Source organism: Malaclemys terrapin, chromosome 7, assembly GCF_027887155.1.
Source record: "Malaclemys terrapin pileata isolate rMalTer1 chromosome 7, rMalTer1.hap1, whole genome shotgun sequence".
Classification (NCBI taxonomy): Eukaryota; Metazoa; Chordata; order Testudines; family Emydidae; genus Malaclemys; species Malaclemys terrapin.
In genome coordinates this window covers 35,286,559-35,302,566 of record NC_071511.1, presented here as the reverse complement: position 1 = coordinate 35,302,566, position 16,008 = coordinate 35,286,559, and the positions used below count along the sequence as shown (strand labels likewise).

Below are 16,008 nucleotides of genomic sequence, written 5' to 3'. Positions count from 1 at the left end.
TATTGAAACCTGTATTCCTCTGCAGTTGTATGCATTTCATTCCCATTGTGTGGTTCTTTACCAAGTACAAACAGAGCTCTTCTATTCCCTGAGGACAAAGAACAAACTGTTTGGGGAAAAAATATCTACAAAATCGTAAATCTTTCTTTCTCCTATTTATTCTTCATGCCATTCAGTCAAATTTAGAGAATGGCTAATTAACTCCAGACTCATGGCTGACTCAGTTGGGCCAATTTTCGCTTATCTTGTAAGATGTAGCCAAACTTTCAGACACTTTCTAGTAGACTGCAGCTCTACATTTTCCTCATTTCTGAACTTTTAGGGCTACTTGTCAAATGCAGTATTCCTAACTTGACATTCAACTTCAAAACAGATAAAAGACACCTTTCCTAATATTTGGACCACCAGAAACACTGCAAATATAGGGACAATGTCAGGTCCAGTGTTGTTTTTTATGTAAATGTTAAACTGATTTCCCAAATGAGACTATTTCCACTGCAAAACATTTAAGAATTGGTAAACTACTCAATCTTTTCTAGTTCTGCAATAAAATAAATAGATTTTCTTTGTATATCCATCCAGTTCTTTATTATTGTGATTAAAATTCTTTAAAGAAATCTGTCTTTTACGAGTTAATGTGCTAGTTGTACACTGTGCATCACCAATGTATCGAAATATACAGAAAGCAGCACTTTTACAGAATGCTTTCCTATGGTAAAAACATACTGCAAAAATAACACTTTGTTAGATTACTGTAATCAGTGAAGAACAACAAACTGTTGACTGTGTTGTGTATCTACTTAGTGAAAGCCAATGCATACTGTAAAAAAAAAAATTGCACCATGATTAACTTTATCAGAGATCTGCATTATTAAACCATGTTGTATAATTGTAATTAATCTCCATATTGTATGTATATTCTTGAATTTTAGGTCCCATTTTCAATCTTTAATACACAAAATTTAGAATCCTGAAAAAAATATAAGCTCCATTATAAAAAAAATACTACTTTTAAATTGTTTCACGTTGACAAGTCACAAGGTTGAAAGTAAACTGTGTTAATCTTATCCAACTTCTACTTTGATATCTCATACATTGGTGTCTGAGTTGCTGTAACGTGATAAATGGCAAATCTGCAAAGAAACACTATATCCTTAATTGTACATGGCAAGGAGCAGGTATTGTGTGTGTGTGTGTGTGTGTGTGTGTGTGTGTAAACAATATGTTGCATTCAGGGCAATGCTGAAAATACATTATTTTACCCAAATCCTGTAAAATTATCTTGTACTACTTCCATCGTTTCCTTTCTCATGTGGTCCCAATCTTGCAGTCCAAGTACAGGCAGAACACCTACAAAAATCAATGAATCAGACCTATTACTAATTTGCTTATTGTCTATTTGTTCTAATACTTATTAATATCAATGGGAGTCACTGGAGAGCACAGCCTCCTAGATAACTTGTTTGTTTCCCTTGTTGTCAGTGTCTCGACCTTTTTGACTGAGTGATCTCACATTTCTCAACTATGGAAGTGTTTGTCATATGTCCCAAACAGTGGAACATGTGATATCAGTAAGAGCCTGGTCCTGTAGTCTTTACTCACGCAAAACCACCATTGAAATTAGAACTGTGTGTGAGGCTCTAAATGATTCAGGCAGGAGAAGCAAGCAAAAAGATTCCAGCCGGGAGTGGGAATATTTATTTACTCACCCACATCACTTCTAGTTTCCCAGATGAGAAAGGAAATATAAAAAGAAAGTACAAGAAGGACTTAATGGGACTGTGGAGAAATAGATTGTTTAATGTTTGCCTAAATGTGGTTTGAGTTTTTTAACTCAGAACTTTTTGGAGGGAAAGAGTAAGGCAAATGCCAAAACCAGTTGGGCAAAAACTGTAAGCTTTGTATCTTATCTATGAGAATCAGGCGATGTGTGTCATGCTAGTTTTTACAGTCATAGTCTACAGTCTTCCACTGATAAAATCAAATTTGACAGTAACACAATATAGAGGTTTAACTGACAGCACACACAGCACATTTGCTAGTCATAACACCACAGTTTAATGACTGACGCATGTGGGAAGCTAATTCAGATTTTTTTTCTGAATGGGATAAATGAGCATCCAGTTAATACCAATCATGAATTCAAGCCATGTGACAAAATTGATGCTACATACCCTGTTCTTGTTTTGCATATTCTGCAAATTGAACTGCAGGAAGAGAGCCAGTTTGTACATACATCCGGAGAGAAAGTTCATTCTGCATTTTGACACATCTACCAATTGCAGCTAAATGTATCCTGCTTGCTGCTCTTGTGTCCACAAACTAATCAGCCTTTATCTGTTAAATAGCCTAAGAATTACAAATAGTATGCCTGTTTTGAGGGAAAAGTACAGGTTATAGAATTATACAAGCAGACATAGTATAAATAAAATATTCATATAAAAATAGTCTCTTACAAAATATACTCTTATCCTATGGTTCATTTTCCAAAAGGTGGAAGTTTGTCTGGAGTTTCATATTTATTTTTGATGTATTCCAAACTGGATTTTCATAATGCTCCTCTTTAATTGGAAAAAAAAAGTGTATTGTAAAGAGATTATACTCACTACCAGTTTGATTTTTCCAGACAACTAGCAGCAAACAGAAAAAAATTATAAAAGATGCCTGCTTTTGTACTTAAACATCTAGTACTGCAGAAAATATCCTGCAAATCCAACTAGTAGAAATATCCGAGTAAAGAATAATATATACAGCTTCAGTTTTTTCCTTGCCGTATCTACAAAATAATTATTCCACAAAGAAAGCAAGCTATCTACTTTAATTGCAGAATAGTTCCAAAAATGTTGTAGAGTTCTTTTTTATTTAAATAAATTAATATTAGTTTTATCTGAATAAATTGTTAAATATTGCTATTATTATGCCCAGATGTCCCAAATCCCTGTGCTAAAATCTGCAGCACAAAAAAATAAAGGCAGATAAACCAGTGTCTATGGAAAACTTCAACAGTTCTACTTGCTGTAGCAAATTGTGTGAAATGGAAAGACAGGCAAGACCAGCAGAAGCTTTTCACAAGTGTAGAAACCTAAATCTGCATAATCCACACTTAAGTAGAAATTCACACTGGAGCATTGTCACCCCATCCTGTGCAAAGACCATGTTAAAGTTTTGTTTTGTTTCCCCCACCCAACCCATCCCTTATGCACAGTAGCTTGTGTATTTAACCAACTTTTTCCAAACCAAAAGAGTCAGTTGCCAAGCTCTCAGATTTTTTTCACTTGACTGGGTGTTCTTTTCATAAGGCAGTCATTGCATTAAGCTTTGGAGGTGCAGATTAGTTTAGATGATTTTTTTCCTCTGTTTTATGTGTCAAGTGGCTTGGTTTTTTGTTTTGTTTTGTTTTTTTTGGATAATTTATACAAGTCTTTAATGTGTATCCACATAAGTACTGAAACATGAGAGGAAAAGACAGATCCGTTCATTAGCTTTTCTTTTGGAAGAAAGCAGGTCTTTGCTACAGTCTTGAGTAGTTGTGTTGAGCTCATGTGCAAATGTATTCATTCCTAGGGATCTAGAGTCACCTTCCCCAGCCACACTTTCATTTACAGGTGTACACTTCTGTTCTTTCACTGCACGTATTACACTTTACATAGCAGCACCAATGGAATTTACAGTTGCACTGCCACACTCGTGAGTACTGGTGTGTATTGTAACCTCGACCACAACACATCAGATCACAGCCATTGGTCTGCTGGGCTGTTTTGTTGCACATTCTGCCCTGTGTTCCCACACTGCCAGTGACAGGATCTTCTTCACAGTAATTTGGAGATTTTTCTATGTACACTAAATCTGTATCCATGGGTTTGCGGTAGGACAGTGGCTTCTTTATTTTAAGGAAGGTTGGACGCTTGTTGCGACTTGCCCTCACCGGTTCAACCTGAACTGCTTCATTGTATTTGTCCTTAAGGATGTAGCCCAGCTCCCGGAATTTAGGAAGGGTTGTCCAGCATGTCTTAGTAGTACAAGATCCTGAAACTCCATGGCACTTGCACTCTAATTTCATGTTTTCTTCAAGAATCTAGATTTGAAAGAACACAGAATGTGTTAAAACAATAAGACTCCATCAAAGAGACATTCATCTGATGTAATGAAACTGTTGTTCTCAAATCTGCTCTTTATAATAATAGCTACTAAACCCAGGTCAAAATTCATGCCCGCTCAGGCTGCAGATCTCACTTGCTGGCTATGTAATTGTCACAGGCATCAAACTCCTATTGATGTCAATTGAGTTCTGTCTCCAGAACATGCACAACTGATTCCCTCCCTACTCCATGTTGATTAGAGAGGAGAACTTTATCCAATTTCAAACAAAAGCACAAATGGTGTCTTTACCAACCAACTGTGGTCTTCACATTGCTTACTATGTGTTTATACTGTGCCCAGCATGATGTGTCTATATTGCAATTTTGGCATATGCCAAGAAGATGGGGAGTTGCAGAGAAGCACAAATAACACACCTCAAGTATGGTATTTTCACATGAAATCTCATATGTACCACATTCTGAAAATGCAATGATTTTTGCTACAAATGTATTATGCAAGCCAAACTGGGAAAATAAAATTCCATTTCAGTACTTAGACCTGAAAATGGCATGAAAAAAACTAGTGAAAAACGTTGCGGGAAAACTTTCACCAGTTTCGCCTCATGGTAATGTATAGATAGACATACACACACAAATACTGCAAATTAATGTTACATCTAAGAAAATCTATACATTACTTTCCCGTGTAGTAGTTTTATTATGTGCCATGTACTCAAGTCTATTCTCCATGTGGAGAAGAAGACAAGACCCCTTAGTCTGTAAAATTCTCAGCCTTCATTGTAGTACAACTGTAGATTTCTCTTCTGATGTAAAGCAGGGATAAGGATGAGAACGTAGAATTCTTTAACATTTTAATTTGTCATCATCAATTATCTTTGAATTTTTTCTGTTATCTCTTTTGGTAGCTTAATGCTTCTCTAAGGCACCACCAGTAAAGCAGTGCTTGTTCTACCTGGTCTGTGTCTCTTCCCTCTGCACCCCTCCCACCTCTTCTCTCTTTTTTCTTTCTTTTTTTTTCTGTAAATGTCTCTTTTCTACATCTTGTCATCTTCCTTTTTCTTTCAGGGGCAGGAAGCCCTTATCCCACTGTTGCCTCCTTTCAACCCCCAAATCTCTTGTTGTCTTACTCCTGTACTGTTCTGCTGCTGCTACTGGTTTCCAACTGCTGTCAGAAGACAAACTGACTCATTTAGTGCTAGCTGTATGAGCCCTGTAGTTGACTTTGCATACCACCTGCATTGAGTTAATGTCAAGAAATACATGAATTTAATGTACTTCATTTTGCGCTGGTATGCCAGATTATGAATTGTGAGACAGCAAAATAATGCTACAGGCTAGATTCGCCTGTGCCTTAAGGCAATCTCTCCAGTTGTGGAGGCTCTAGCCACAGAGCAATTGTCAAGGGTGCAAGAGGCCTAAAACCTTCTGTCTCAAGGACTTGCAGCTGGCCAGCACAACCCCAAAAGTGGGCAGCTTGCCAGGAATGGACATGGCCAGGGTGACCTGGAAACTTGGAGCATCCCTTCAGCTGCCTTTGGCCAATGTATCTCCTGTGGATTCCCAAAATCAGTTTAAAGCTCCCTGCCCCTGTGAAACCCCCACACAAGGGTGACAGTGCAAATACTGTCAATTTTCTTAGGGGCACAGTGGCCAGGTTGTCATAGGAAGATGCAGACTGCATTAATGGGGACAAAACCCAACTCTACATGTTCAAAGAAATGGAGTGCTATGTACTTAGGACAGTCTTAAATCACAACACAAATGGTAGGCTTCTTAAATTGTGTGCTACTTAATCCCAACCACAGAATTTTAGTTGATATCTGGTGCTGACCACACCAATTCCGGTGCAAGTTGGGGTTACTGAAGATGAAAACAATCAAGCTACTTTAAGCATTGGAAGTACAGGTGTTACACTTATTGCTCTTATATACTGTAGCTTTATAAGCCGTATAGTAACTGCTATTGTTTAGCCTTTTGAGGAAAGTTGGAACAGTATTGTGTGTCTGCTACAAAAAAAAATAATGTTACTAGGCTTTTCTGTTTTTGGTTGAATTTTCCCAGCAATGAAAAGTTGGAGTTCAAAAAACATTAGATATGGCCTGATCTTGCTTTTGTTCCCTGTGTTGAACTGTCATGGAAGTCATTGAGAGTGGACTGATGCCAGGATTGGTAAAGTATCTAGAGAGTATAATTCTGAACAGACAATAGCAATAATTTTAGGGTACAATAGAGCACATTTTGGGGAATTATGGGAGAGTTTCCATCCAGATCCAAATTTAATGATTAGCAGTGATCTATCTAATGGATGGACCAAAATCCAGATCTGGAAAAGTTTAAATTCAGATCTGCAGCTGACCAACTTTGCAACTCTGCTTAAATTTAGGTGTACATTATGGATTATTTTGGTTATTTTGAGATACTTCCTCACTCATTCAGTTACTGCATTCAGTTATTGCTCAGTCATTCATAATGGTAGTACACCAAGGAGACAGATGGGGAGACAAAAAAAAAAAAAAAAAAAAGGAGCCATAGCTCAGCAATCTGAAAATAATATAGATTCTTTAAGCCTTATTTGTAATGTATCCATCTTTTGAGGTGATCTGTGATACATTTCTCATATTAATAACTTATCTTGTTCAAGAGGCTGGTTTTGCAACCTCATGCAAATGTTCAGAGTGGCAAGAAAAATAATAAAGCCTAACAACCTTGTACTAATTCTCACATGAATCTTCCATCAGAATAGTACAAATTGTCTTGAAATGGATGTTTTATTGTCAGTCTACTCATGAGGTTTTTTCCCCCCTAAATGTAGTTTACATTTTAGATAGCCTCAGTTCCCTTTCAGTATATTTCATTAACATCCCGTTTACAGACAGTGATCACTGAGGGAATAAACAGTTCGGTTGGAAAGAGCTGAGTAAGCTGATGCAATGGATCAGCGATTGAAAGGATCCATGCCATGTGTTGAGCTTGCTGTTCTGTGTGATGTATCTTGATGCCAGCTGGAAATAGCATAGGAAGTTTTCTGGTCTCGTTTAGGACTGGGTGCAAGCAGTTGGGATATGTAGGACCCGGGTGATATGTGGCTACCTAAAGCAGTTGGGGTGTGGAGCTATTCTCTTTGGGCCTGAGCATCACACTGCATGTCTGCTGCTCAAAGGAAGCAGCTTACCCTTAAAAGCCCATCATTCTCCAGTACAAAAAAATTAAACATAAAAATGCCAAGTTGCCATATTTCAGGAAAGTCAGGTTCTGTTTGAAGATTTAGTTAGTGGCTCATATTTTTCACATTAGACTAGGAACTAATATACCATAGTTTGATTTGCTTTACAATACTTGGGTCTGGGGAGTGCATAATTGTAAACCTGTGTCCTTTATTTCATCACCAATTTACCATACCCAACATTATCAGCCACAGAAGGCACATCTGTTGTGTACCAGTGAATGCTCGGGACTGTGATAATTGCTGACAAAGGGAGTGTTTTTAGTTTTGCCCACTTTTTTTTCAAGTTCCAAAGTAAACTGTCAGTATTTGTTGATCTTTTCACCCCCCATTATCCTCTGGGAAATAGTTTACAGTAAAAGGGTGTGGAAAGGAAAACCTGCATTAGTATTCTGTGGTGATATTACCAGCAGCTATCCCATCTTTGGGCACTTCCATGAGGAGTTTAAACAATGGACAAAAAAGAAAAAAGTAGGAGGGAAATATACGGGATGAGAACTAATTTCATGTCTAACTTTTCTATAATATGTTGTCAGATCAGAGCTTGTAGTATTTCTGTTACCAAAGTTAGTCAGAATTCCATACTTTCATTTTTTAAAATAGTTTTTTTCCACAGTTTCACTTGCTAATTCATTGATACACTGTTCTGGGATGGTTTTACTGGGTGAATATAGCCTACCTTTTAATGCAATGGACAATGCAAGGTCCTGAGTTTGGTGTGACACCAATGCACTGAGAATGCTTTACTTTGTCAGCACAAATGAGGACACAGGACCTTGGTGGCAAAAAGTGAGTAGGGCAGGCCATAGGATTCATGAAGTCAGTACATCTCCTGAGCAGCCTTCACCAACAGGATTTCTGCAGAGTAACCTGCTCTGGGGACTCCTAAATATAACCCTTGAGCTGGAGGGGACCTCTCTACCAGCAGGGATGAATCTGGCCCCATTCTATATATGCAATATGGATCCTCAATGTTGAAGGAATGTATGTAGCCACTGCAGTCAAAGCATACTCTGATCCCTGCCATAACAGGGGTATAATCTTTTGTAACTTTGGCTGATGTCATGTGATGGACCAGGAAATATACCAGTCTCCTACAAGTATTCCTATGTGTACCTTTATTACATAGCATTCAGAAAAATAATCAATCATTGGAAAAATGAAGCCACCCTCTATCTGAAAGAGAGGATGTCAGAAAAGTGGAGGAGGTGGTTGCAACACTTACCTGCTGTACTGTAAGCAAGTAGTATTAGAGAAGTTGGAGAGAATGAAATCCTTCCCTCACCCTCGGGTTGCCAACTTTCTACTCGCACAAAACCGAACACCCTTGCCCTGGCCCCTGCCCTGCCCCTCCTCTGAGGTCCTGCCCTGCCCCTTCTCTGCGGCTCCAACCCCGCTAACTCCACCCACTCCCCATCGCTCACTCTCCCCACCCTCACTCACTCGCTTATTTTCAGCGGGCTGACTCAGGGGATTGGGGTGAGGGAGGGGGTGACAGCTGCAGGTAGGGGTGCGGACTCTGGGGTGGGGCCAGAAATGAGAAGTTCAAGGTGCGGGAGGGGGTTCCCGGGCTGAGGCAGTGGGTTGGGATGTAAGAGGGGGTGAGGGCTCTGTCTGGGGGTGAGGGATCTGAGATGGGGCCAGGAATGAGGAGTTTACAGTGCAGGAGGGGTCTCTGGGCTGGGGGGGGTGGAGCCAGGGGGCTTGGAGTATGGGAGGGGGCTCCGGGCTGAGGCAGGGGGTTCGGGTGTGGCTGGAGGTGTGGGTTCTGGGGTGGGGCCAGAAATGAGGGGTTCAGGGTGTGGGAGGGGGCTCTGGGCTGGGGCAGGGGGTTGGGGTGCGGGGGGTGTGAGGGCTACATCTGGTGGTGCTGGGGATGAGGTATTTGGGGTATAGGAGGGGGCTCTGGGCTGGGGCAGGGGGTTGGGGTGCGGAGGGGGTGAGAGCTACAGCAGGGGATGCAGACTCTGGGGTGGGGCTGGGGATGAGGGGTTTGGGGTGTAGGATGGTGTTCCAGGCTGAGACTGAGGGGTGTGGAGGGCAGGAGGGGATCAGGGCTGGGGCAGGAGGTTGGGGTGCAGGAGGGGGTCAGGGGTACAGGCTCCAGGTGGCACTTACCTCAAGCAGCTCCCAGAAGTAGCAGCATGTCCCCTCTCCAGCTCCTATGCCAAAGCACATCCAGATGGCTCTGTGTGCTGCCCCATCCCCAGGCACCACCCCCACAGTTCCTGGCCAATGGAAGCTGCAGAGCCAGTGCTTTGGCTGGGGCAGTGTGCGGAGCCCCTTGGCTGCCCCTACGCATAAGAACTAGAGGGGGGACATGCCACTGCCTCCGGGAGCTGCGCAGAGCCAGGACAGGCAGGGAGCCTGCCTTAGCCCTGCTGTGCCGTCAACCAGACGGGTCCCTTTTTGAGCGGGCGTTCCAGTTGAAAACCGGGCAATCCTATCTCACCCCCAATTTACATGTGCCAGACCCAGAGATATTGGAGATCTACATAATTTTCTAGTGGGACCATGAAGGATAAAGCCAACCGCTAGACAAAATCCTTCAAAAACTTCAAGACAAGTATTTACAAGAATGCCATGTGGGAAAGACACATTTTCTTTACAAGAAACCACATGCCAAATGAGATTGTTGACCTTTATAGATATATCTACACTTCACCTAGGGTTGTAATTCCCAGTCTGAGGAGACATACCTGCACTAGCTCTGCTCAAGAACGTGCTAAAAATAGAGTCTAACCATGGTGGCTTGAGCCATGGGAGGGGCTAGGCCTCCCTTCCCCCATGTATGTGCCTAGCATCGCAGGTGGGTATCTATTCAGGGTGGCTAGCTCCTCCTGCTGCTCAAGCCACCACAGCTTTACCCTGCTAGCTCAATAAGAGTGGATATGTCTCCTCAAATTGGGAATCATTTCCCAGCTCCAAGCGTAGACATACTCTGTGTTATAGACTGATGTCATAAAGCTAGGTCATATGAATTTGATCAGTTACCAGATGAACTAATTAAAGATCAAATTATTTGTGCTAAAACTGGTAACCTGGGCAAAGCCAGTTATTACAAGAAATAGACCTGACTTTGAAAAGAGCAGTGGAGCTCTGCAGAGCTAGTGAAAACTGTACTTCACAAATAAAAGTTAACAAGCAGTGAAAGTACTGAAATGTATCTAATTAAAAATGACTACCACTGCCTAAAGATAAAGGCAAACAAATAGCAGAGACCAGATTTGTTTACTATAAATGTGGAGGCAATCACAAGATGATGCAAAGGGGTCAAACATAAGGAGTGCATTGTCATCCATGCAATAAGAGCAATCATTTCCATAGAACCATAGAAATGTAGGGGCTGGAAGGGACCTTGAGAGCCATCTAGTCCAAACCCTCGTGATGAGGCAGGACCAAGTATACCTAGATCATCCCTGACAGGTGTTTTGTCTAAGCTGTTCTTTAAAAACTCCAATGTTAGGCATTCCACAACTTCCCTAGGTAACTTGTTCCATTGCTTAACTATTCTTCCAGTTAGAAAGGTTTTCCTCATATCTAACCTAAATCTCCCTTGTTGCAGATTAAGCTGATTACCATCTGTCCTATGCTTGGTGAACAATTGATCACCATCCTCTTTATAACAGCCTTTTATATATTTGAAGAAGTTACCAGGGTCCTCCTCATTCTTCTAATCTCTTTAGACTAAAAATGCCAAAATCTTTCAACCCTTCCTCATAGGTCAGATTTTCCAAACCTCTTATCATTTTTGTTGCTCTCCTCTGGACTTTCTAATGTGTTCACATCTTTCTTAAAGTGTGGTGCCCAAAACTGGACACAATACTCCATCTGAGGCCTCACTAGGAGTATGTAGAGAGAAACAATTACCTCTTGTGTTTTGTATACACTCCTGTTAATATGTCCCAAATGTCTTTTTTCGCAACTGCATCACATTGTTGGCTCATATTCAATTTGCAGAAGTGTGATGCTTTATCAGCAAGATAGATTCACAAACATACACTTTGAGGATAAAATGATAAGGCAGAAACAGTTCGAGTCTCTAAATACATTTACAAATCAAGTTTCTACAACAGGTTTAGTTTGTGACATTGGATTAGATACTGGAGCAGGGTGCACTGTAACCCCAGAATGCATACACACAAAAAGATTAGTGACCACCCAATGTTAAAACTAAGCTTGGTTTGCGTAGCTGGTATAAAATGAGAATGCCTACATAAGGACAGGTTTCACTCAGAGTTTAGAATAATGGAAGGGAAAGACAAGTGTATTTGAGTTGAAGAGCAGAGTGCACATGCCTGTGATCAAACAGAGGTATAACTTACCTGAACAGGAGGCAAAACAATACAGTGTGGGTTGATTACAGATAAAATAATTACATTGATATAAATATATGGTACACATATTTTTGGTGCCACAACTGATAAAGTCCTATTAGTAATGGGAGAGAGAGTTAAATCTGAACTTAGCCAGATGGTAAAATAAGATCATGTCTCTGCTTCAAAATGCAAGAGTTGTTTAAGTTTAGGAATGTATGCCAAGAGTTTTGGCAGGTCCAATTTCATACTGAAAGTATAAAACTGTATACCTTCAACTCTCCCTGTGGTAGATATGTTTGAGCAACTTCCCTTTGGGATTGCCTTGAACAGGAAGTGTATCAAAGTATCGTGCTCTAGACCTTCGAGGATCTGGAAGTAATACCTGAGGATCTGTTGATTTGGGGTAAAAACAATGGCAATACTGTGAGAGAGTACACAAAGTTTGACAATTAGGTTTGGAGGGGTTTGACCATAACCAAGAAAAGTACAGGCATTTGTTCAAATTGGACCAGAGAGAGGAAGAATGACACCTGGGAGAGGTAGCAGACCAAGGTCCAGTCTCCCTGCTCCAATGACTCTTTATTTAACCAAAGTGGAACAGCTTTAACAGGAAGGACTGAGGGAGCTGAATATCCCATAGCTCAGTAGTTAGAGCATTCTCCCAAGGGGTGTAGGAGATCCCCGTTCAAACCTTTTCTCCCCATCTGCCTGAGGGAGGAATTGAACCTAATCTCCCACATCCCAAGTGAGTGCTCTAACCATTGGGCTAAAAGTTATAAGGTGGACACCACTACCTGCTCCTCCAGACAGAATTTGAATGGGACCTGATCCACTGGGTGGCCTCTGAGTATGCCTACTGGATTAGGCACCACAGGTGAGATAGGCACTCCTGCACCTATCTTTTCCCAGTTTGTGGATTGCACTGGGACTTAGGCATGAGATGGGCATCTGGAAGCCTAGGGTGAGGCAGCAGTGAACATGCCCAGAGACAGAAACTTAGTCACCTAGTGAACTTTGACCCTGAAAATTTAGGCACTGAGTGAGTTGGGGAGTGTCTACAGGATTAGCAGGCAGCCAAGTGGCAATTTTGTGGATCGCAGTGGCACCTACCACTGGGACTTAGGTGTCCAAGTGCTTTTGTGGATCTGAACCATAGAGATTAAACTGTTGCATATTCGGTCTGAAGGACATCCTGTTTATAGTACTACACAGCATGATGTCAGAAATGCTAAGCTTTGTATACAAGACCCCTCTATCCATTGAGAAGTGTATGAAGAGAACCTGAGATGTCCATTTCTGGCCAGGCATGAAATGCTGCTATCAAAGATAAGTGTGAAATCTGCATGAAACATCTTGGAAGAGCACTGAAACTACATGATTACCTTTTCTCCACGGTTAGCAAAGATCTAGTTGAATTAACCAGGAAAGATTATCTCTGATCAGTGGACTACTACTAAATCTCTCTTTTCTAAAAGGGAGCTGTTGCAAAACAGTGTGTAGTAATTAGTAACACATTTTAAATTGAAATTCCATGGTAAACTGGGGGGAAAGGATATCAGCATCTAACAATCTTCTTGAGCTAAAGGCCTAACGTAGTTGGAAAAGAACTAATATGGCAGCAGACCTGTACAGAAGAAATATTACAACAAGACTTCTGAACAGTCAACCGCATTGGTTGCAGGTGAATATTCCGTTTCAAATAGAAAATGGCTGGCAAACTGCTAACCATCTACGCCAAGGTCATGTGGCATCATTACTCCCACCACCACCCCTGGGAGCCAATCTTACCCTAGGAGCAGAAGACAGCTAAACAAGCAGGACCGTTGTTCACTTGTACTTGAGGACGCCCAGAATACTACTGATAGAAGAAACATATGCTTGGTAGTGACCAGGCAAGAGGTGCTTTCTAAGGTGCAGAATTTTCTACTTTGGGACATAACACAAGAATTGCACCCAATAAATAATCCTACCTTGATAATAAATGGTCTGTTTCTGAAGGGCAAATAGATTTCTTCCTGATTCTAGCTGATGACCTCCATATGAGCCTAAACGTGAAGATTGGTATCCCTTGTAACTTTTTCATGGCAAATGCAGTCATATGATGGCTTTGATTCTTGACCTTCATGCTGAGTTCCAGCGTTTTCTTATACATAGTTGACTAGGGTTTAAAAAAAAAAAAAAACCCTAATCTTACATTTGTTACCCTTGGATATCAGCCATCCCTTTGCTTTTGATTACACTGGTCTACAATTTTTTCAGACGTTGTCTGCTTCAGAGATAAAATGTGCTATTTATTATGTATTTTGATGTGCTGAATTCAAATATGACAATTAAAACAACTGATTGACTACTGTTTCTAAGATATTTAAGTTTTTACATTTTATGTCTATGTATATTGTGTAAATAGTAGAGTTTTAATCATAAATTGTAAACCTAGGTCTTTTCATGTGTTGCTTTACATGATAATATTTCACCTGTCCTGTTTATGTAACACTTTAAAAATCAGCAAAAGGGTTATATAAATAAAATTTATTATGAAACCAAAGGCAAAAAACTATTATGTACATAGTTTAGTCCTATTCAGTGTCTACTCGGCGCTTCTTGGCTTGTCTCTTGTATTCATTAAATGGAGCATCTCTTGTCACTGTCCAGCAATAGTCTGCAAGCATTGATGGGCTCCATTTGCCCTGATAGCGTTTCTCCGTTGTTGCAATGTCCTGGTGAAATCACTCGCCGTGCTCGTCGCTCACTGCTCCGCAGTTCAGTGGAAAAAAATCTAGATGAGAGTGCAAAAAATGTATCTTTAGTGACATGTTGCAACCAAGGCTTTTGTATGCCTTGAGGAGGTTTTCCACCAACAACCTGTAGTTGTCTGCCTTGTTGTTTCTGAGAAAATTTATTGCCACTAACTGGAAGGCTTTCCATGCCGTCTTTTCCTTGCCACGCAGTGCATGGTCTAATGCATCATCTCAAAGAAGTTCACGAATCTGAGGACCAACAAAGACACCTTCCTTTATCTCAGCTTCACTTAACCTTGGAAATTTTCCACGGAGGTACTTGAAAGCTGCTTGTGTTTTGTCAGTGGCCTTGACAAAGTTCTTCATCAGACCCAGCTTGATGTGTAAGGATGGTAACAAAATCTTCCTTGATTCAACAAGTGGTGGATGTTGAACACTTTTCCTCCCAGGCTCCAATGACTGTCGGAGTGGCCAATCTTTCTTGATGTAGTGGGACTCTCTTGCACGACTATCCCATTCGCAGAGAAAACAGCAGTACTTTGTGTATCCAGTCTGCAGACCAAGCAAGAGAGCAACAACCTTCAAATCGCCACAAAGCTGCCACTGATGTTGGTCATAGTTTATGCACCTCAAAAGTTGTTTCATGTTGTCATAGGTTTCCTTCATATGGACTGCATGACCAACTGGAATTGATGGCAAAACATTGCCATTATGCAGTAAAACAGCTTTAAGACTCGTCTTTGATGAATCAATGAACAGTCTCCACTCATCTGGATCGTGAACGATGTTGAGGGCTGCCATCACACCATCGATGTTGTTGCAGGTTACAAGATCACCTTCCAGGAAGAAGAATGGGACAAGATCCTTTTGATGGTCACGGAACATGGAAACCCTAACATCACCTGCCAGGAGATTCCACTGCTGTAGTCTGGAGCCCAACAGCTCTGCCTTACTCTTGGGTAGTTCCAAATCCCTGACAAGGTCATTCAGTTCACCTTGTGTTATGAGGTGTGGTTCAGAGGAGGAGGATGGGAGAAAATGTGGATCCTGTGACATTGATGGTTCAGTACCAGAAGTTTCATCCTCTTCCTCTTCCTCATCTGACTCAAGTGAGAATGATTCTGGTGCATCAGAAACTGGCAGTCCTTCTCCGTGGGGTACTGGGCATATAGCTGATGGAATGTTTGGATAATGCACAGTCCACTTTTTCTTCTTTGACACACCTTTCCCAACTGGAGGCACCATGCAGAAGTAACAATTGCTGGTATGATCTGTTGGCTCTCTCCAAATAATTGGCACTGCAAAAGACATAGATTTCCTTTTCCTGTTCAACCACTGGCGAAGATTTGTTGCACAAGTGTGGCAGCATATGTGTGGGGCCCACTTCTTGTCGTGATCTCCAATTTTGCAGCCAAAATAAAGGTGATAGGCTTTCTTAACCATAGTGGTTATACTGCACTTTTGTGATGCAAAAGTCACTTCACCACAAACATAGCAGAAGTTATCTGCACTGTTCACACAAGTACGAGGCATCTGTGCTCACTTTGGCTAAACAGAAATGTGTCCCTTTGCAAAATCAAACACTGACAAATAAGAGAGCATGACACTGTATGATTTCTAGAGCTGAT

General features: G+C 41.1%; 1 protein-coding gene across 2 annotated transcripts in view; it reads right to left on the bottom strand.

Annotated features, from left to right (window-relative positions):
* Positions 1-571: 571 nt before the first annotated feature.
* WNT7A (Wnt family member 7A) overlaps positions 572-16,008 on the bottom strand; it is a 54,558-nt gene continuing 39,121 nt past the window's right edge. For both annotated transcript variants that reach the window (XM_054036305.1, XM_054036306.1), the window contains exon 4: positions 572-4,075. In XM_054036305.1, coding sequence (XP_053892280.1) covers positions 3,596-4,075 — 480 coding nt within the window. In that variant the 3' untranslated portion in view covers positions 572-3,595. The remainder of the gene's footprint in view (positions 4,076-16,008) is intronic.